Genomic DNA, 20,685 nt, shown 5'->3' on the forward strand with positions numbered 1-20,685 from the left:
CATTAGTGCTCTCGTACAGACAGATGCGTGCCCATGCAAGATGAGAGCTCAGCTATTACACACTTTTCCGTCAGTTCAACAGTCATAATGAATACCCAGCAAAGAAATCTGAGTATTGTACTTTGATGCTGAGGTATTCTATTTCTTCTGCTGCTAGGTTTGTGAGGGCTCCTCTTGTAGTATCACCTGTTGCCTCTCTCAGCTGCAGTGGGAGAAAAACAAAACACAGCAATGGTGTTGATGTCACTACATCACTTCCAGGTACAACCCTGAAGTGACAAAGGGTAACTCTAGGAATTGCTGGAAACGATTCCTGGAGCTACCTTTTGTCACTTCGAGGTTGTACCCAGAAGTGATGTGAGCAGTGTTGCAAGCATTGCACCCACTCCATGTCCCTGCCCCCAGCCATCCAGCCGGTTGCCAGGTTTGACCTCACAATCTGTTGCCTTTGACCCCCTTTTCCAATATTCCCTCCTGCTGTTTTATCACACAGGCGTCCCTTGCACCGAAAACGATTACAAATCGTGGTCCCCCTCGGACGAGCGAGGCAACGAATGTCTCCTGGGGCGGAAAACGGTCTTCAAAAGGCGAACCTCCCATGCGACATGCTTCAACGGGGAAGATTTTGATAGGCCGGTTGTGGTCTCCAACTGCTCTTGCACCAGAGAGGACTTTGAGTGGTAAATATGTCAAGTACCCCGTTAAGGACTTCCATTTGTTAAGATTATCGTTGGTGTCTAAAGGCTTTGAACGTGAACGTCCTGGTCCAATTTATGTAAGCTTCTCTGCTTGATGGCTTGGACAGCAGGGAAGAAAGCAGCAGTGGATTGGAAGCATCCCATTCGTTACCAGCAGTGGTGAAGTGTAACCAGGATTATCAGGATCACTCTGAAACCCCTCTCAATGAAAAGTGTCCTGTTATTGTAAGGGTTAGATATTAGAGTAGGACTGGCGAGCCCCAGGTTCAAATCTACACTCAGCCACAAAGCTCATTGGATAATCCTGGGTTATCATGGATCTCTCAGCAAGAACTGCCTCAAAGAAGAAGAAGCTGCTCTGAGCTTGACCTTTGGGTTGGGGAGAGCAGGGTAGAAATGTAACAAAATAAATAAAAAATAAAGAAGAGTTGGTTTTTATATGCTGACTTTCTCTATCACTTAAGGGAGACTCAAACTGGCTTACAATCACCTTCCCTTCCCCATCCCCATCAGAAACCCTGTGAGGTAGGTGGGGCTGAGAGAGCTGTGACTAGCCCAAGGTCACTCAGCTGGCTTCATGTGTAGGAGTGCGGAAACAAATCCAGTTCACCAGATTTGCCTCCGCCGTTCATGTGGAGGAGAGGAGAATCAAACCCGATTCTCCAGATCAGACTCCGCTGCTCCAAACCACTGCTCTTAACCACTGCACCATGCTGGCTGTTATGTAGATGTGGGGGTGGGGGGAAGCTCTTTGGAGGAAGGGCCAGGTAGGAATTTAAGACAAACTGAAGTTTTATCATCACTTTTTCTTTCAATAGAAAAAAGATGGCTTCCCTTTGTAGTGTTGGCCGCAATCCTTTGTGCACTTACTGTAGCAGTGTGTGACTTCCATGAAAAACAAGGGCTTGGTGTACAGTGGATAAATAATAGCATTAATAGCTTCCTAAACATTGTCTTGTTCTCACAACAGCCCAGTAAGGCAGGCCAGCATTATTACCCTCAAATCACAAATAGGAGGGCTGACTTTGAGTGTGCATGGCTGGCCTGAAGATACCAAATGAGTTCATCTGAACTGGAGACTTCCCGGTTTGTAGCTTACAGTCCCATCCTAACAGAGTGACACCCCTCTAAGTCCATTGACTTCAGTGGACTTAGAAGGGCATAACTCTATTTAGGATTGCACGGTTAGTCTCTGCCACCCTTGCTTTTCACTTTGCATTGCTGGTTGCGCTGTATCGCTTTACTTCCTTCGATGGTTGTACCTGGTTTACAAACTTGCCTTACACAGAGTCAGACCATTGTTTTGTTTAGCTTAGCAGTGTGTATTCTTTTTTTTTAATGTTTTGTTTATTTTTAATATAAAGGAAAAGAGAAAAGGAAAGTACAGGGAAAGGGAAAAAGTCGACAAATAAAGAAAATACAAAAAAAAGATAAACAATTTGTTACATGCATGTGTTTGTGTTTCGCGGTACTTGGTTTACCCAGACCCAAACAGCTTTCCCTGCTTAAAAAAATAATCGATAAAGATATCAAAATTTAGTTCCAGTTCTATCCTTCTGATATCTTCTATCCTTCTAACACCATCCATGATTAATCTGATAATAGTTTCCAGTATTCTGACTAGCAGCAGTTGTCCAGAGTCTGTGGTAGAGGAGGGTCTCTCCACATACTGGGTACCTGAGATCCTTTAACTGGAGATGCAGGAACTGAACCTCAAATCTTCTGCACGCAAAGCAGAATCTGTATCCTGGAGCCACAGTGGAGGGACCATGGCTCAGTGGTAGAGCATCTGCTTGGCATGCAGAAGGTCCCAGGTTCAATCCCTGGCACCTCCAGTTAGAAGAAGAAGATTTGGTTTTTATATGCCGACTTTCTCTACCACTCAAGGGTGGCTCAAACGAGCTTACAATCACTTTCCCTTCCCCTCCCCACAACAGACACCCTGTGAGGTAGGTGGGGCTGAGAGAGTGTGACTGGCCCAAGGTCACCCAGCTGGCTTCATGTGGAGGAGCAAGGAAACAAATCCAGTTCACCAGATAAGCCTCCGCCGCTCATGTGGAGGAGTGGGGAATCAAACCCGGTTTTCCAGATCAGACTCCACCACTCCAAACCACCTCTCTTAACCACTATACCACGCTGGCTCTCTCTGGTTAAGGGACTAGGCAGGTAGGTGATGTGAAAGACCGCTACCTGAGACCTTGGAGAGCTGCTGCCGGTCTGAGTAGACAATACTGACTTTGATGGACTAAGAGTCTGATTCAGTATAAGGCAACTTCATGTGTTCCTGATCCACATATTCTGTGGGCAGAGTAACTTGTTAATGTGGGGATAATCCCAGTTTTGGGAAACGCATATTTGGTACCACAAAATGAATTTTTGCAGCCAGATTTTGAAGGCTAGAATTTTGTTAGGTATTCTTCTCCCTCCCCTCCAAACCCTATTATTAGAGTTCTGTGTAACTCACCCCAATATGAAATTTATTGTATTTATTCAAAACGTTCTTATCCTGCTTTTCCAAAAAAATTTCAGAGATGTTGTACAGTCCAGACTTGATAGTACAATAGCACTGAAAATAGCATACAATTCTGCTGGAATGGATTTTAGGAGTTCACTGGGTTTATTACATAATAAAAATAATTTATTACAGTTCTAGGCAGCTTTTTGCTTTTTTTGGCTTCAGTATTTTAACTTTTAAAAGAATCTTGCAATTCATTAGCAAGGATGGGGGTTACTAGCCTTGCAGAAAGAACATAACTCCTGAGTAGAATGCAAATTACAACTTTGATACTCAGAGGACTTCACTGGAAGAAGCCCTATTAAAGTGACCAGGGTTTGTGCAGATACCAAAGACAGCAATTCAACTACAACCAGTACTTGGATTCTCTGGAGCAGCTGTATTCTCCACTGAGTAGTCTGGCTGTCTTGCCCATTTTCTTTCTACCCTGTCTCTAAGGAGTTAAATACAACACAAATATTTCTTTTGCACAACGATTCTATGAGGTAGGTTAGGCTGAGAGGGGGGGTAATTGGCCCAAGGACACCCCACAAGACTGGGGATTTGAACCTGGGTCTCCCAGATCTCATTCCAGCACTCTGTTGTCTCACATTGGCTGAGACATTTCACGTATAATGCAGATAGAGGTGCTGCAGTAAAGGGTGATCATTACTCAAGCAGCAGAGGAAGAAAAGTTGGTTTTTATACCTTGTTTTTCTCTATCTTTAAAGAGTCCCAAAGTTGTTTACAATCCCCTTCCCCTCCTCCCAACAGACACCTTGTGAGGTAGGTGGGGCTGAAAGAGCTCTAAGAGAGCCGTGACTAGTCCAAGGTCACCCAGCTGGCTTCATGTGGAGGAGTGGGGAAACCAACCTGCTTCCACAGATTAGAGTCGGCCACTCTTAACCACTACACCACACTGGCTGTCAAGAAACTGCCTTATGTTGAATCAGATTATTGATCCATCATAGTATTGTTTACTCAGACTGGCAGTGGCAGGTGATTCACATTCCCTGATTCATTTACCTGAAGATGCCGTGGACTGAACTTGGGACTTTCTTCATGCCAGATGCTCTGTCAATGAGCTACAGCCCCCTATTTTAGCTGCCTTCTATTGAATCAGATCACTGGTCCATCATGGTCAGTATTGCCTACTCAGACTGGCAGCAGCTCTCCGGTCTCTCAGGGAAAGAAAAAAAAAGAGATCCACGTGACCTATTATCTGGTTCTTTTAAAAGGAGATGCTGGGGACTGAACTTGGGACCTTCTGCATGCCCAGAGGATGCTCTACCAACGAGCTGCAGCCCCACCTGTGGGCATTGCAGACGTTATCTGTACTTTACAAATGACACTTTTTACCACACTTTAATTAAAATTTAGCATGGCTTTGCAAGTGTGGGCGGAAATAAAATTGTTCCAGGAGCCAGATTTGGCTCAAGGGACACTCGTAGGCAGTCCTTTCTGTCACTAATTTAAATCTTCTACTCTGTGAATGACTTGAATTCTGTTGACAAATGAAGCCATTCGAACATTCACACTTTTGCCACACTGGGTTTTAGCTCCTTTGCTGTTAGAAATGGCTTTTGAAGAAAATTCAACCGCTCTTGAAAATAATATTCCATCCGCCTCGTTCTTTTTTTCTCCCCCTTTCTGCGCAGTGATTTTGGCTTCAAGCTTAGTGACGATTTGTCATCAGAAGTTTGCGTGCCGGATCCCGAATTTGCTGGCAAGCTTTCATCTCCCCCTGCACCGTGTCCCATTGGCTCATCTTACAGGAAGACAAGAGGGTAAGGAGCCGGGCGAGGGTCATGGGTTCAGGTTTAAAACAGTTGCCTGGAAAAGAAGCTCCCAGGCAGTGGGGGGGGAACTATGCCAGGAATCCTCACCCTTTTTACGCCCGGGGGCACCATCTGAATTTTGAGAAGGGAAGGTAAGCACCCTCCTGAAATTGCTGATTCTCCTCCTCCAGTGGAAACCTTTTCATTTGAATGAGGGCAACCAATAACAAACCTTACCTTAAAATGGCCTCACCTACTTCCTGAAAAGCTCAGCATGTGCCCGGGGAAGTACTGGCAGGTGGCATGGCACCGACAGGCACTGTGTTGGGAAACCCTGAACGATGTACTATGAGATAAAAATAGGTTTTCCAATTGAGTCTTTGTGCCGTAACACTAACGCTGGGGCTGGAGGGGGGCATTTGTAGGGATGAACCGGTAGGCAGAGGACGCTTGAATCCCCATCTGCTGATTCTTCTCTAGAGATACGTCAGCCGCACCACCCACATATTAATGTAACTTTTGCAGATACAGGTTTCCAAACATGTGCTTGCTGAGATAATGTGTAGATTTGCCCTGAGGAAAGTATGGTAGCGTAGTGTGTTTTTATGTACCGCCAAGGAGTGCTCCACCAGCTTAATGGATCCCTGTGTGCGCAACCTGTGATTGTGTCGTTTGAGAATCTACCTTGGGATTGCAAGCTAGTTCCTATACAAAAGGATTTTCTGTGTGCAGTTTTTCTAAAAATATTTTTTGATGCATTAACGTAAAATAAAACAATTCACAGAACAGTTGGTCATACATGGAAGGTGGACAGTGGATTCGATTTTTGCAACATCAAAAAATATTTTGTTTATCTTTACTAGTTATCGCAAGATATCTGGAGACGTCTGCTCAGGGGGAGACGTTGAGGCCCGTCTAGAAGGGGAATTGGTGCCGTGTCCATTAGCAGGTAAATGGGAGGGGGTAAGTTGCCATGAAACGGGTGAGAAAATCCCCCCCATAGCTCCGGTTTATTGCCTCAGTTTCCCTGTTTCCTTTCTAGATGATGATTTTGTCTTCTGTGTTGTCCCTCAAAAAGGATCTGATAACTTTTTTCCCATCCCAAAATTATCATCTCTGTTTGCACTGAGCAAGATTTCATCTGCACAGTTTTAGTTCCGGAGTGGTAGCCATGTTAGTCTGTTGCAGCTAACACAGAAAGATGCCTCGTGGCCCCTTAAAGACTAATGGATGTATTGAGGCATACGTTTCGCAGGCTAGAGCCCATTTCTTCAGATTAATGAAGTGCATTTTCAGTCAGCACATCCTCACATGCAGGCACAAAAGGGAAATAAATAAATAAATCTTGGGTTCAAAGGTAGACAACAAAGGTAGAGGGTACAGCCTCCGACATTTCTATGCAAGGCTTAGGTGCATACCCTATAAGCCTAGTGACCTTTCACAACAGCAGTGATAATGCTCTTGATAGACTGAGGGTAATTTAACGCCTATAGTGCAATGGGAAACCGTTGCCTTACCTGAAGTATAATGAGATAACGTCAAACTTTCTGAAGAACACCTGTAATTGGCTACCTTGCTTTTCTCTCTGGATCAGGGAACTCCAGCCACCAGGGTGTTAAGTGTGTGTGTTAAGTGCCGTCAAGTCCCTTCCGACTCATGGTGACCCTATGAATCAATGTCCTCCAAAATGTCCTATCTTTGACAGCCTTGCTCAGATCTTGCAAATTGAGGGCTGTGGCTTCCTTTATTAGAGTCACGCCATCTCTTGTTGGGTCTTCTTCTTTTCCTGCTGCCCTCAGCTTTTCCTAGCATGATTGTCTTTTCCAGTGACTCTTGTCTTCTCATAATCTGACCAAAATACGATAGCCTCAGTTTAATCATTTTAGCTTCTAGGGTCAGTTCAGGCTTAATTTGATCTATAACCCACTGATTGGGTTTTTTGGCATTCCATGGTATCCATAACATTCTCCTCCAACACCACATTTCAAAGGAATCTACTTTCTTCCTATCAACTTTCTTCAATGTCCAGCTTTCACACCCATACATAGGGAATAGGGTGTTAAGTAGGTGTTAGAAAATGTTCCTTCAACAACCCTTTCTCCCCGTTTGTAGAGGAGAACGAATTCATTCTGTATGCTACGCGGTACTCCATCCACCGATATGACCTTTCTTCTGGGATCAGCGAAAAGTTGCCTCTGAATGGATTGCGAGGGGCAGTGGCGCTGGATTTCGATTACGACCACAACTGTTTGTACTGGGCAGACATCACGCTTGACCTTATCCAGGTGAGGTGTCCTTCAGGGTTTCCAAAGGGCACTTATTTACCACTGTTCCATGTAGGGGAGGGGCTGTGGCTCAGTGGTACAGCATCTGCTTGGCATGCAGAAGGTCCCAGGTTTAATCCCCGGCATCTCCAGTTTAAGGGACTAGGCGAGTAGGTGATGTGAAAGACCTCTGCCTGAGACCCTGGAGAGCCGCTGCCGATCTGAGTAGACAATACTGACTTTGATGGACCAAGGGTCTGATTCAGCATAAGGCAACTTCATGTGATTCATATGTGTAAGTGTTTGGGGCAGGGTGGTGGTGTTGGATGTAAGGGAAGTGTGTGGGTTCTTGTTGTTTTTTGAGAGGACAGAAGGCCTTATGGCTGCCGGGGGTGATTAGCGTTGGATGAGCAACAATCATTTGGGGAAATAAGGATAGAAAGATATGACTTTGACCTTCAAAATGTGACCGATTTGAATTGGCCTTTCCTCTGCAAAACTCTTCTTGCTATCCAAAGTTTGTCCTGACAGGGGACCCATTGTTTCCTGTGCTCAACCTGGGTGGGAAAGCTACTCAGTGGCCATCATCGTCACGGTGACCCACTTATAACAACTGTCCCCTTAATCGATCCTTCAGTTCACTTGCCGCGTGGTGTAGTGGTTAAGAGCAGCGGACTCTAATATGGAGAACCGGGTTTGATTTCCCCACTCCTCCACATGAGCAGCGGAGGCTAATCTGGTGAACCGGGTTGGTTTCCCCACTCCTGCACATGAAGCCTGCTGGGTGACCTTGGGCTAGTCACAGTTCTCTCCAAACTCTCTCAGCCGCACCTACCTCACAAGGTGTCTGTTGTGGGGAGGGGAATGGAAGGTTTGAAGTTGAGTCACTTTGAGACTCCTTAAAGGTAGAGAAAATTGGGGTATAAAAACCAACTCTCCTCCTAAGAACTGAACTCACTGGTGTTTTCTCATTGCTTCTTTTTTAGCGTCTGTGCCTCAATGGGAGTTCTGGACAGGAAATTATCATCAGCACTGGTTTGGAGACAGTCGAAGCCTTGGCCTTTGAACCCATCAGTCAGCTGCTGTACTGGGTGAATGCTGGTATCCCAAAGATCGAGGTATGCTTTTGCACAACCAGGATGATAAGAATCAACGCCGTCAGACCTGTCTCCTGTGCTGCAAGGCAAGAGAGGGTTTGAAGCAAAGACAGTTGTCAGAAGCAGGATTTGTGGCACAGAACAACAAGCAAGCTGACCTGGAAGCTTTTATAGGGGTCAGGGGGTATTAGGTGACCCATGTTGGCCTGTTGGTTTAAAAAGGCTGGCTTGGCTGGTATGGCTGGTTTCCGTGCAGTTCCCTCCTTTGACCAGAGTTGGGTGTGAATCTCCGCAAGACATTCCTCGGGTCCCTACACAAGTAAACACTTTTCTGTACTGCCTGCTCATAAGTTTTGAAACTCTACACCGTTTTAGGCTGAGTTCAAGGAGGATAGGACTTTGCTCCCACTAGCTATGATAGCTAAATGAATCCTCCTGGCATAGATGCAGCCAATCTCTGAATGCCAAAGGAAAAGTATAAACCTGCAGGGCAAAGCTCTCCCTACCAGATTCTGTTTCAAGAGCTCCCAGAAGCCAGATAGCTAGACAAGGTGCACCTTGGACTGATTCCGCAGGGAAATTAAGTCCTCCCTCCTATAAATGTGCTTGTGTGCATGAATAGACTTTGTTATTCCCACCGTGTTCTTCTAAGAAAAGCTTCAGTCGTCTACCCGCAGAACAGAAACAGGGCCATGCATTGTGCCGCAGCAGACAAATTACACCTTGCAAGCAATCGTCCCCACCGCATTTATGAACTTGTTCTGTGGGTTGATGTCAGTTTGCATAAAAGCACCCAGCTACTTCCTGGTAACAAAAGCCATTTGCTCTAATAAGGTTTGGTTTGCAAGCAACTGGCAGAGCTGAATAAATGAATGGATTCATCACAGATTACTTGCGGAAAGCTATTTTCCCAGCTTTTAGAGAACCCATTTGTTTGGTGTTTGTACGATGGTAGAGCTGGTGGTATACCACGGTGGAAGAAGAAGAAGAGTTGGTTTTTATATGCCAACATTCTCTACCACTTAAAGCAGAATCTAACTGGCTTACAATCGCCTTCCCTTCCCCTCCCCACAACAGACACTCTGTGAGGTAGGTGGGGCTGAGAGAGCTCTAAGAGCACTGTGACTAGCCCAAGGTCACCCAGCTTGCTTCATGTGTAGGAGTGAGGAAACCAACCCGGTTCACCAGATTAGTGTCTGCCGCTCATGTGGAGGAGTGGGGAATCAAACCAAGTTCTCCAGATTATGGAGTCCACCGCTCTAGACCACCGTTCTTAACCACTACACCTTACTAGCTTCACAAGGGGTTTTGCCCAATGAAAGGGCACCTGCCTGCTTCCCAGGGTTGATTCAGCCCCCGCCCCATGTCAGGTTGGAACTGCAGGGAGCCGCTACTTACCTGGAAAACAGCCCTCTTACTGGGACTGGGACCTGAATCAAGACCCGAGCAGCATAATCGTTGCTTTCTGTTGCTCTCACAAGCAGCCCTCTCATCCTTCCCCACTTTGTGTTGCTTCTACTAGGTTGCCAACCCAGACGGAGACTTACGACTCACACTTTTGAATTCCTCTGTGCTGGAGCGGCCCCGGGCCTTGACTCTGCTCCCTAAAGAAGGGTAAGTGTGAGCCATAAGAACATAAGAAAAGCCATGCTGGATCAGACCAAGGTCCATCAAGTCCGGCAGTCTGTTCACACAGTGGCCAACCAGGTGCCTCTAGGAAGCCCACAAACAAGATGACTGCAGCAGCACCATCCTGCCTGTGTTCCACAGCACCTCATATAATAGGCATGCTCCTCTGATCCTGGAGAGAATAGTTATGCAGCATGACTAGCATCCATTTTGACTAGTAGCCATGGATAGCCCTCTCTTCCATGAATGTGTCCACTCCCCTCTTAAAGCCTTCCAAGTTGGCAGCCATCACCACATCTTGGGGCAGAGAGTTCCACAATTTAACTATTCGTTGTGTGAAGACAAACACTGGCTCTCGTGGTGTAGTGGTAATATATCTTCACAACCATGCTGTTTATCTGATTTGGTCTGAATGTAGGGATGCCTGTATAACATCTGACCCACCAAGATGAGTTCAACTTGCCAACCATATTTTGCAGCCCGCAGGAGGCCTGAATTTCAACTTGGTTTGTTTTCTTCCCTCTTCTAAGTAATGCGATTTTTCTGGTTTGTATCCACACAGGTTGATGTTTTGGACTGACTGGGGGGATTCCAGGGCTGGCATTTATCGAAGCGAGATGGACGGCTCCTCAGCCACCTGCATTGTTTCCGAGGGGGTGCGATGGCCTAATGGCATTTCCGTGGACGACCGCTGGATCTACTGGACCGAGGCTTACATGGACAGGATTGAGCGAATCGATTTCAGCGGCATGCAGAGATCGGTGATCTTGGATAGCCTCCCTCATCCCTATGCCATTGCTGTTTTTAAGGTACTTAGAAGAGGAGAAGACTGAGAGAGGATATGATAACCATCTTCAAGTACTTGAAGGGCTGTCATATAGATGAGGGTGCCGAGTTGTTTACTATTGCTGCCCCAGAAGGTCGGACGAGAACCAGCGGGTTAAAATTAAAAGAGTTTATGCCTAGACATTAGGAAGAATTTTCTAACAGAAGGTTCCTCAGTGGAACAGGCTTCGTTAGGAGGTGGTAAGCTCTCCTTCCCTGGAGGTTTTTAAGCAGAGGCTAGATAGCCATCTGTCAGCAATGCTGATGTTTTTACTCTAAGCAGATGATGAGAGGGAGGGCATCTTGGCCATCTTCTGGGAATGGAGTAGGGGGTCACTGGTTGTGTGTGGAAGAGGTAGTTGTGAATTTCCTGCATTGTGCAGGGGGTTGGACTAGATGACCCTGGTGGTACCAACTCTATGATTCTATGAAAAGTACCTGGATTTGCATGAGTCTTTAGATCCACCTGTGATGTTGTGTTCCAAGTCAAAGTCCATTGAGTAATGTACTAGATCAGGAGTGTCAAAACATACAGATTATGGCATTCCAGAGAGGACAGTTTTTTTAACAAGGCTAGAGTGGTATGTGGGAGAATGAGAAGAAGAAGAGTTGGTTTTTACATGCTGACTTTCTCTACCTTTTAAGGAGAATCAGACCGGCTTACCATCTCCTTCCCTTCCCCACAACAACCTTGTGGGGTAGGTGAAGCTGAGAGAGCTGTGACTAGCCCAAGGTCACCCACCTGGCTTCATGTGTAGGAGTGGGGAAACCAAGCTGCGTCACCAGATTAGAGCCCGCCGCTCATGTGGAGGAGTGGGGAATCAAACCCGGTGACAGCAATGTAAGTCTGTAAGGAAGCGCCTCTGACTGAATCCGCTGCACTTGCTTTGGTCTAGCCTTCCAGTCCTGCATCGGGATTGATCTTTGCTTTAGGAGTTGGAGAATGGAGAGGGACATGCTCAGTAGCTCTGGCTAGATCACTTTCTGATAGACTTATAGCTGCCTAGGGTTCCTGCACACCTGAGAGCCAGCGTGGTGTAGTGGTTAAGAGCGGTGGTTTGGAGTGGTGGACTCTGATCTGGAGAACCGGGTTTGATTCCCCCACTCCTCCACATGAGTGGTGGAGACTAATTTGGTGACCTGGATTTGTTTCCCCACTCCTCCACATGAAGCCATCTGGGTGACCTTGGGCTAGTCACAGCTCTCAGCTGCACCTACCTCACAGGGTGTCTCTTGTGGGGAGGGGAAGGGGATTGTAGGCCAGTTTGATTCTTCCTTAAGTGGTAGAGAAAGTCGGCATGTAAAAAACAACTCTTCCTTTTCTTCAGTGAGTTGTGACTTGTCCATCCTTCTTATCAGTATTGGTAAAATTACTCCTTTTTTCAATTTGCATTTGTGTTATGGTACACGTGGACTACCCTGATCCGGATGGCCCAGGCTAGCTGGATCTCGCCAGGTCTTGGAAGCTAAGCAGGGTCAGCCCTGGTTAGTACTTGGATGGGAGACCACCATGGAAGTCCAGGGCTGCTACGCCAAGGCATGCAATGGCAAATCACCTCTGAATGTCTCTTGCCTTGAAAACCTTACAAGATTGCCAAAGGTCGGCTGCAACCTCATGGCTCTCTCCATCATTTAAGCCAGGGGTGTCAAACATAAGGCCCGTGGGCTGGATCCAGCCCCTTGAGAGTTTTTATCCAGCCCTCGAGCCAGCTGAGGCAGCCACCAACCCCCCACTCTCAATCTGGGCTGGCGAGGCATGGTCTGGCCCAGCCAAGTGACATTTATGTCATATCTGGCCCTCATAACAATTGAATTCAACACCCCTGATCTAAGGAGCTACTTGTGCTGAACTGGACAGTCCAGGCTAACCCAGTCTTGTCAGATCTTGGAAGCTAAGCAGAGTCAGCCCTGATTGGTATTTGGATTTGAGACCTTCAAGGAATACCAGGGTTGCTACACAGAGGTCGTTTATGCATGAGTACTTTCACTCACGTTCACCCCTAGTCTGTCTCGGTTGTTCCTTGGAGTTATGCATGAGTTTTCTGTCCATTAGAGATGACCTCGCTGCCACTCCTCACAATGTCTGGGTCTTCCCATTCCTCTGTTAACCTGACTCTTCCATCTTCCCCGAGCAAAGCCCTGGTGAAATCTCCATACAGAAGGCAAAGAGCGGGGCATGCAAGCTTGGTTTCGCTCACAGCCAATTACAAAGCAGCATGTCCAGAGGCAGGGATTGAAATACTTCTTGTTTCCTGCTTCCTCGGAGATCATTCTGAGCAGAAGAAAATCTTTTTAAAACCAAGGCTTGGATTTCTCCCCCACTCGTTTCAGATTGCTCCATTTTTGATGTTGTTCTTAAACTGCTTTTTAATGTGGCAATTGGGTTTGGGGGGAATTTTCTCTCACAGTAAGCACTATAAGTAAGCCAATTACAAAGCAGCATTTAAAGGGGTGGGGACTTGATTTGAGCTTGGAGACTGCGGGTGCATAAATTCCCAACAGGAAGGTGGGGGTCCAGCGAGCAACGAACCTCAGGTAAAACTCCCATGCATGAATGACCAAAGGCAGCCAATGGCAAACCAGCTCAGTTTGTATCTTGCCTTGAAAACCCTATGAGGTCTCCATAAGTTGGCTGCGACTGAATGGCACTTTAGACACACAAGGGGAAGGGGGCAAGTAGGGCTTTTGAACTAAAGATCTGCACTAGTAGACGTAATGGCACTTTCTGCCACCACAAATGGACCAACCAAATTACACTTGGTCAGATCCAGCATTCCTAACAAACAATTTGGGGAGGTTCTTGTAGGTTATCCGGGCTGTGTAACCGTGGTCTTGGAATTTTCTTTCCTGACGTTTCGCCAGCAACTGTGGCAGGCATCTTCAGAGTAGTAACACTGAAGGACAGTGTCTCTCAGTGTCAAGGGTGACACTGAGAGACACTGTCCTTCAGTGTTACTACTCTGAAGATGCCTGCCACAGTTGCTGGCGAAACGTCAGGAAAGAAAATTCCAAGACCACGGTTACACAGCCCGGATAACCTACAAGAACCAATGAACTCTGACCGTGAAAGCCTTCGACAATAATTTGGGGAGGGGCTGTGGCTCAGTGGTAGAGCACTTCCTTGGCTTATAGAAGGTCCCAGGTTCAATCCCTGGCATCTCCAGTTAAAGGGACTAGGCAGGTAGGTGATGTGAAAGACCCCTACCTTAGATCCTGGAGAAGCCGCTGCCAGTCTAAATAGACTATACTGACCAAGGGTCTCATTCAGTATAAGTCAGCTTCATGTGTTCATGTGTTGTGACTTTGACACCCCGTATTAAAGGTAACTGCAAATCTTCCAGAGCCAGATACAGCCTTCCTTTGGGTAGGGGCAGATGGTAACTGCACAATTTGCCAAGCCTTTCCTTTAAGAGCTCTCATCATTCTGAGCACGGCAACTAACTGCCAATTTTAAAAGCGGCTGCTGAAGTCAAAGCAAACTAATCTCCCCCCCGGGGCAATTGCAGAAGGTCTTTAATATGTGCATGAGCCATAAAGCTTATCTAGTTTCCAGTTCCCTTTGGTCTTCTAACATTCAAATCCAGGTTAAGGGGTTGCCCCTAGCAACTGATAAGGGAGAGATGCCCTTCTGTACAGGATGTGATGTCCTTGCATGCAAAGTCCGACCTTCATCAGGAACAGGAATTTTAATGGCTGGTTTTCTGCTCCAGGGATTTCAAAGTGCATTTCTTAAACTGAACTTCTTGTTGCTTGTTCTTGTTTTTTAGTGATATCCTTGCCCCTTGCGTGTCTAGATCAAATTCTAAATTGAGAGATGGGGCAGCAGAAATTTGAGCTGGGAAGTCCCTGGTTTAAATCTCACTTTTGCCACTCGTTCACTTGGTGGCCTCAAGCAAAACCACAGTTCTCACCCTCCTTGCTCGATCTGCAAAATGGAGCAAATAATAGTGACCTACCTTGCAGAGTTGTAAGATTTTCAACAAGGTAAAGTATGTAACGTGCTCTGAACCTTTGAGATGGATTATACAAATGCTATTTGCTATGACTGTGTACGCACATATGCATGTGTGCGTGTAAAGTGCCGTTAAGTCATAGTAGACTTATGGCAACCCAGTAGGGTTTTCAAGGCAAGAGACTTAACAGAGGTGGTTTGCCATTGCCTTCCTCTGCGTAACGACCCCGGTATTCTTTGGAGGTCTTCCATCCAAGTACTAACCAGGGTTAACCCTGCTAAGCTTCTGAGATCTGACGAGATCAGGCTAGCCTGGGCCATCCAGGTCAGGGCAATAATGACTACCTTTAATAAATGCATATGTTTAAAGGAGATATGTTTTGCTAGGTCTCCCCCCACCCCGCATGAGCTTGTCTATACTTGCGGTTCTCCACCGAGTGTTACTGCTAAAAGATAAGAGGTCTGCTTTTCAGAATGAAATCTACTGGAATGATTGGTCTCAGCTGAGCATATTCAGAGCCTCCAAATACAGTGGGTCCAGAATGGAGATTTTGGTTGGCCACCTCACTGGTGTGATGGATATGAAAATCTTCTACCGAGGAAAGACGGCAGGTATTCCTGGGACCGTGTTTAGTGTTTTCTGATTTATTCTGTTTGTTTGTATTTTGAGAACTCCTTGGAACATTAATAAAGAACAAGAAAGCTGGGTATGGTGCATTCTGGATACCAAATTTTTGTTTCGGGATAGGAAATGAGCCTGATCCGCACATCTGGGCTTGTGGGAGGGCGGGGAAGAGAAGAGATAAAACCCATTTGTTTTATCACCACTATTATACTTGCTGAAAGTGACTGGAAGATCGAAATAGCAAGGCTATCCAGTTGGAGAGGCAGATTGGAAAGATGTAACTCATGAATACCTGAAGTAGCGTTAGACTGAGTCAGACCTTTGGTTTGTCAAAGTCAGTCTTGTCTACACTAAATGGCAGTGGCTGTCCAGGGTCTCAGGCAGAGTCTCACTCACTCCTGATCCTTTTAACTGGAGATGGCGGGGATTGAACCTGGAACCTTCTGCGTGCAAAGCGCATGCTGTACCACTTGGCCGCGATTTGCACCTTGGACCCTGGCATTTACCATTTTTTCTCTCTCCTGACAGGGCAAAATGCCTGCAGCACCAACCCTTGCAGCCTGCTGTGCCTGCCGAAATCCAACAGCAGCCGAAGTTGCAAGTGCCCCGAGGGAGTTCCTGGCCACATTCTCCCGTCAGGGGAGGAGAGGTGCGATTGCCCACCTGGCTATCTTTTGAAAAACATCACCTGCGTGAAGGAAGGTAAGGAAGACGTGCTTGCATTCTGAGGTTGTCCTGGGGCTGCAATGCAATACTCCACAATTCAGCTATCTACACTCAACTCATATCTATGATATAATCTTAAACTGAGTAATTATCCTGGAAACTAGTAGTGGATTCTGGGAACTGTAGTAATATGAGGTATGGGTTGGTGATTCTAACAGACTACAAATCCCAGGAGTCAATTGGGGAGGCACCCACGGCAGATTAACTTGGTATAAAGATGGATACAATTATTTGGGGTACATATTATGCTTTCTATTTTACATCAAAAGAATCCACTCCAGGGCACTTGAAGGACATCACCTGGGATGTCATGGCCAATATCTGGCTTGAGTGGTAGATTTTGGCCTCCCATGCCCATCCCAGAATGCAGTCAGTTAATTTTGTCCCAGAGAGTTCAATAGGAGCCACTGAGAACAGACATGGGACTAATCTGTATCTCCCCACCCCTTTATCTGCGTATTCCTACCCTGCATTTGATTTGTTTGTCTATTACAAAACCATGATGGAGTCTTCAGCTTTGAAGAGCATGCCAAAAAAAGAGAGCGTTAGAAATAATGGACAGTTTATGGAAGCAGCCCCATTGCAATGGAGCCCGTGGGTACAAAAAGAGGGCCTGTAATTTGCACATACGCTCATGAAGTGAATTTACGAAACTGCTTCCTACTGTTGTTGTCGTGTTTGGAATGAGGAGCATGTTCTCTCTCCCCATCCCAATTTCGTTATTTATTTTATCATTTCGTGGATGCTAAGAGTCACTGGAAAAGACAGTCATGCTAGGAAAAGCTGAGGGCAGCAGGAAAAGAGGAAGACCCAACAAGAGATGGATTGACTCAATAAAGGAAGCCACGGCCCTCAGTTTGCAAGATCTGAGCAAGGCTGTTAAAGACAGGACGTTTTGGAGGACATTGATTCATAAGGAAGCGACTTGATGGCACTTCACACACTATACGCTTCAGAATCGGGGAATAAATATTGTAAACGCATGCTTAGGTCCCAGATGGCAGACTGTTTTGCTTTACCCTGTAGGTTTTCAGTGGCTCCCATTGAGTTCTAGCTCCTTTCTTGGCTTCTGTTTTTTGGACATGCTAAATTGTGGCAGAATGCTGGGAACCAGCATAGATTTAACTATAGATAAATTGATGTTCTCTGTTGAGTTGGACCCTGACTGTACCTTCTTTAAAATTCTTCATTTGCTATGTGCTGGATTCTTGCTCACCTTCTCGGCTGCTGCATCCCAGAAAACACCTGTCTCTCCAACCAGTATAGATGCTCGAACGGGAACTGCATCAACAGCATTTGGCAGTGTGACAACGACAACGACTGCGGGGACATGAGTGACGAGAAGAACTGCCGTACGTTACCTGGTTGTTTTTCCATAGCCCTGTCAACATACATGGTGCTTTAGAGAGCAACGTGTGCAAAACAGAGAAGTCCCTTCCCCCGAGGGGCATGGCTACTGGTCAAAATGGATTCTAGTCATGATGCATACCTATTCTCTCCAGCATCAGAGGAGCACGCCTAATATATTAGGTGCTGTGGAACACAGGCAGGATAATGTTGCAGCCATCTTGCTTGTGGGCTTTTGTTTAGCCCCAACAAACGATGGCTTCCAAAGTCTTAGCTCGTTTTCTTCTACCTGAGATCTTTTAACCGGAGATGCTAAAAAGTGAATTTTGGCTTTCTTAACTGCAACTGTACTATGATCTCTGGCCTGTCAGATTTGGGGAAGTCACTACAGATAATGGTGACCTCAGTTCTGATTCAGTCGCAGATGTCCTTGCTTGTCAGATTAGAAAATATATCACTCATCTCCTCTGTGGGTTTGTTTGAAATAAGTCTGTTGGTGTCTCAAGATTAGTTGATTACGGCCTGAAAAATCACTCTCTTTCCTTCCCATGCAACAGCAACGACCATATGTGATGTCGACACGCAGTTCCGCTGCCACAGCTCGGGGACTTGTGTCCCGTTGTCCTATAAGTGCGACCTGGAGGATGATTGCGGTGACAACAGTGATGAGAACCACTGCGGTAAGTGCGGCCACAAAGTTGTTCTTAGGGCCTTTCGACACAGGCTAAGTTCTCTACTTGTGTCCATTCCATGTTCCTGCATGAACACACATGGCTCTGATTACACCGAATCAGACCTAGGGTCCTTCAAGATCAGTATTGCCTATTCAGACTGTCAGTGGCTCTCCAGGGTCTCTGGCAGAGGTCTTTGACATCCCCTGCTACTCCCTGACACTTAAGTGGAGGTGCCAGGAATTGAACCTGGGGCCTCCTGCATGCCAAGCAGGTGCTCTACCATTGAGCCATGGCCCCTCCCCAAGAGATAGTGAATGCTTGTATGTCTGATTCGCCATGCTTACAGCATTGGCAGTACAGTTCTTTATGTTCTCAGTTCTGTGTTTCTGTATTAAAGTGGAAGTACAGGAAATGAGCGAAATGGGTACCATGAAAAAGCAGATAAATTTGTAGGATTGTAGCACTTCTTTAGCTACTAGTACCGCATGACTCATACAGTTTCTCATGTTTGGTACAGACCGTGGCCTGTTTGGACAGGATCTAGTCTTCCTTAGTAATAGTAATTTCAGATAACACAATAGGAGCTGGAGGGAGTGGCCGATCCCATCTAAGAGAAGCTACAGTCTGCTTAAGGGCCTCTTAACTCTGGTGCAAAGGTATGACGTAACTAGCCTAACATATGCCTCTGAGAACCTAACGGGAGGTTCCAAACCAGGCAGATCCTGCAAAGAAAACCACTGGGAGATTTCAGAACTTTGAAGAAACATTCCAAGGTTCTGTAGCATTTTCCAAATAGCAGTAGATTGGAACAGTCATTCCTTGAAAATAGCAACCAGTGGTGGGATTTCTCTTCATTTGTACCTCCTCTTGAATAAAGTGTAGCCATCTGAAGTGGGGAAAGAAGATCCAAAAAAGATCCAGTTCCATACATGTTTTGCTCCCTGCAGTAGTCAATTCGATATCACACAAGTTTAAGTCCAGCGTACCTCCCTGCAGATTTAAACTCCAGGTTTTTATGCCGGATATAAACCTGTGTGATATTGAATCGACCACTAGAGGGAGTGAAACACAGGTGGAACTGACACCCCCCAGAAAAAACAGGAACTTACAAGCGAGGAAAATGAGAGTGCAGAATAGCCCCTTGCAATCCGTATGAGGGAAGCAGTGCTGCAGGCGGTTACGGGATCGCCATTGGGTCTTTTATAAAAGCAGTCCTGTCAGTCAAACTGTACAAATTTCTGGATGCCTGTGGGGAGAGGAGCAGAGGGGCAGGATGAAAAAATACAGAGAGTTGTTGGAATGTTTGACTCTTCTTCGCTGGGCCTTTTGCACCCTGTGTTTGCAGAAGCTCACCAGTGCCGGAGCGACGAATTCAGCTGCAGCTCAGGGATGTGCATCCGCCTTTCTTGGAAGTGTGATGGCGACAACGATTGTCGGGACTGGTCAGATGAGGCCAATTGCACCAGTGAGTACTTTATGCCCCGCTTTTCTCCCCAGTTGAAGCCCAAAGCACCTTATAACGTTGGCTTCCCCTTCTCTGTTTTGTAACCTCGCGACAACCCTGTGAAGTAGGTTAATCCGAGAACGTGTGTGTGATGGGCCATAGGTTGCCCAGCAAGCTTCCTTGGCATGGGGGGACTCAAACCTGGGTCTCCCAGATCCCAGTCTGGGACTTGAACCACTGTACTACACTCGTCCGTGTTCTGTAAACCCTTGATGGGGATTGTGAATGACTAAGTGACCACTGCGCTGAACATTTGTAGGCTCAGCTGTGAAATATACTGGGTGTCCTTGGGCCAGCCACTATTTCTTGGTTTAAACTACATCACAGGGTTGTTGGGAGGATAAAATGAGGGAGGTGAGAATGTTCCCTGAGCATGTTGAAGGAAGGATGGTATTAAAATGTGATGGATCAGTAGTTTCTTTGGCATTAATTGGACCACTTTTATTTAAAAAGACAGTGGGAATGATTGTCTAGTAAGGGGTAAACAACCCTTTCGCTGGCAGAGGCTTGATTCTTCCATTGAAGGAGCACGAGAGATGCTTTTTAGCCCAGGGACAAGACTTGAAAGATGAACAGAAAACCTCCTCCTCCTCCTCTTCAGCTGTTTTCTTTCTTTATTAGATTTTACCCCCCTCTTCCTGGCATAGGCAGCCTTTTAACTGGAGGTGCCAGGGATTGAACATAGGACCTTCTGCATGCATAGTGCGTTCTGCCACTCAACCACAGCATCTCCCTTTGAAGTTGCTTTATTTTTTTGCTAGGTGGGGTGGGGGAAGGTTGGCTATATTTGCATTCAAGTGCCCGTCATGCCTCGGTAGTTGGTATTCTACCAGTGTGAATATGTAAGGGAGGTTCTCTCCCAGCGGTGGCTTATCTTTCCGGTGAGTTTCCAAGAGTGCGTGATTATAGGCGAGGGAAGTCTTCTTCAAAAAGCCTAGTAGGCTTTTAATATATATTTTTTTATTTTGTTAATCCCCGGTTTGAAATTTTCGGAGGATAACAGTCATTTTAGCAACCATTAATCTGGCAGCTGTGTAGGCTGCATTTATGCCTCTTATCGAAAATAATTACA

The 20,685-nt window shown here is 46.2% G+C and overlaps 1 protein-coding gene across 1 annotated transcript in view; it reads left to right on the forward strand.

Moving 5' to 3' along the window:
• Positions 1-20,685, forward strand: part of SORL1 (sortilin related receptor 1) — a 103,033-nt gene that overhangs the window by 46,451 nt on the left and 35,897 nt on the right. The window contains exons 14-25 of the mRNA XM_056861028.1: positions 494-680; positions 4,851-4,979; positions 5,834-5,919; positions 7,083-7,255; positions 8,221-8,352; positions 9,854-9,945; positions 10,523-10,769; positions 15,211-15,349; positions 15,891-16,064; positions 17,327-17,440; positions 17,993-18,115; positions 19,455-19,574. Of these exons, the coding sequence (XP_056717006.1) occupies positions 494-680; positions 4,851-4,979; positions 5,834-5,919; positions 7,083-7,255; positions 8,221-8,352; positions 9,854-9,945; positions 10,523-10,769; positions 15,211-15,349; positions 15,891-16,064; positions 17,327-17,440; positions 17,993-18,115; positions 19,455-19,574 (1,716 nt within the window). The remainder of the gene's footprint in view (positions 1-493; positions 681-4,850; positions 4,980-5,833; positions 5,920-7,082; positions 7,256-8,220; positions 8,353-9,853; positions 9,946-10,522; positions 10,770-15,210; positions 15,350-15,890; positions 16,065-17,326; positions 17,441-17,992; positions 18,116-19,454; positions 19,575-20,685) is intronic.

This window comes from Euleptes europaea, chromosome 14 (genome assembly GCF_029931775.1).
Source record: "Euleptes europaea isolate rEulEur1 chromosome 14, rEulEur1.hap1, whole genome shotgun sequence".
Classification (NCBI taxonomy): Eukaryota; Metazoa; Chordata; class Lepidosauria; order Squamata; family Sphaerodactylidae; genus Euleptes; species Euleptes europaea.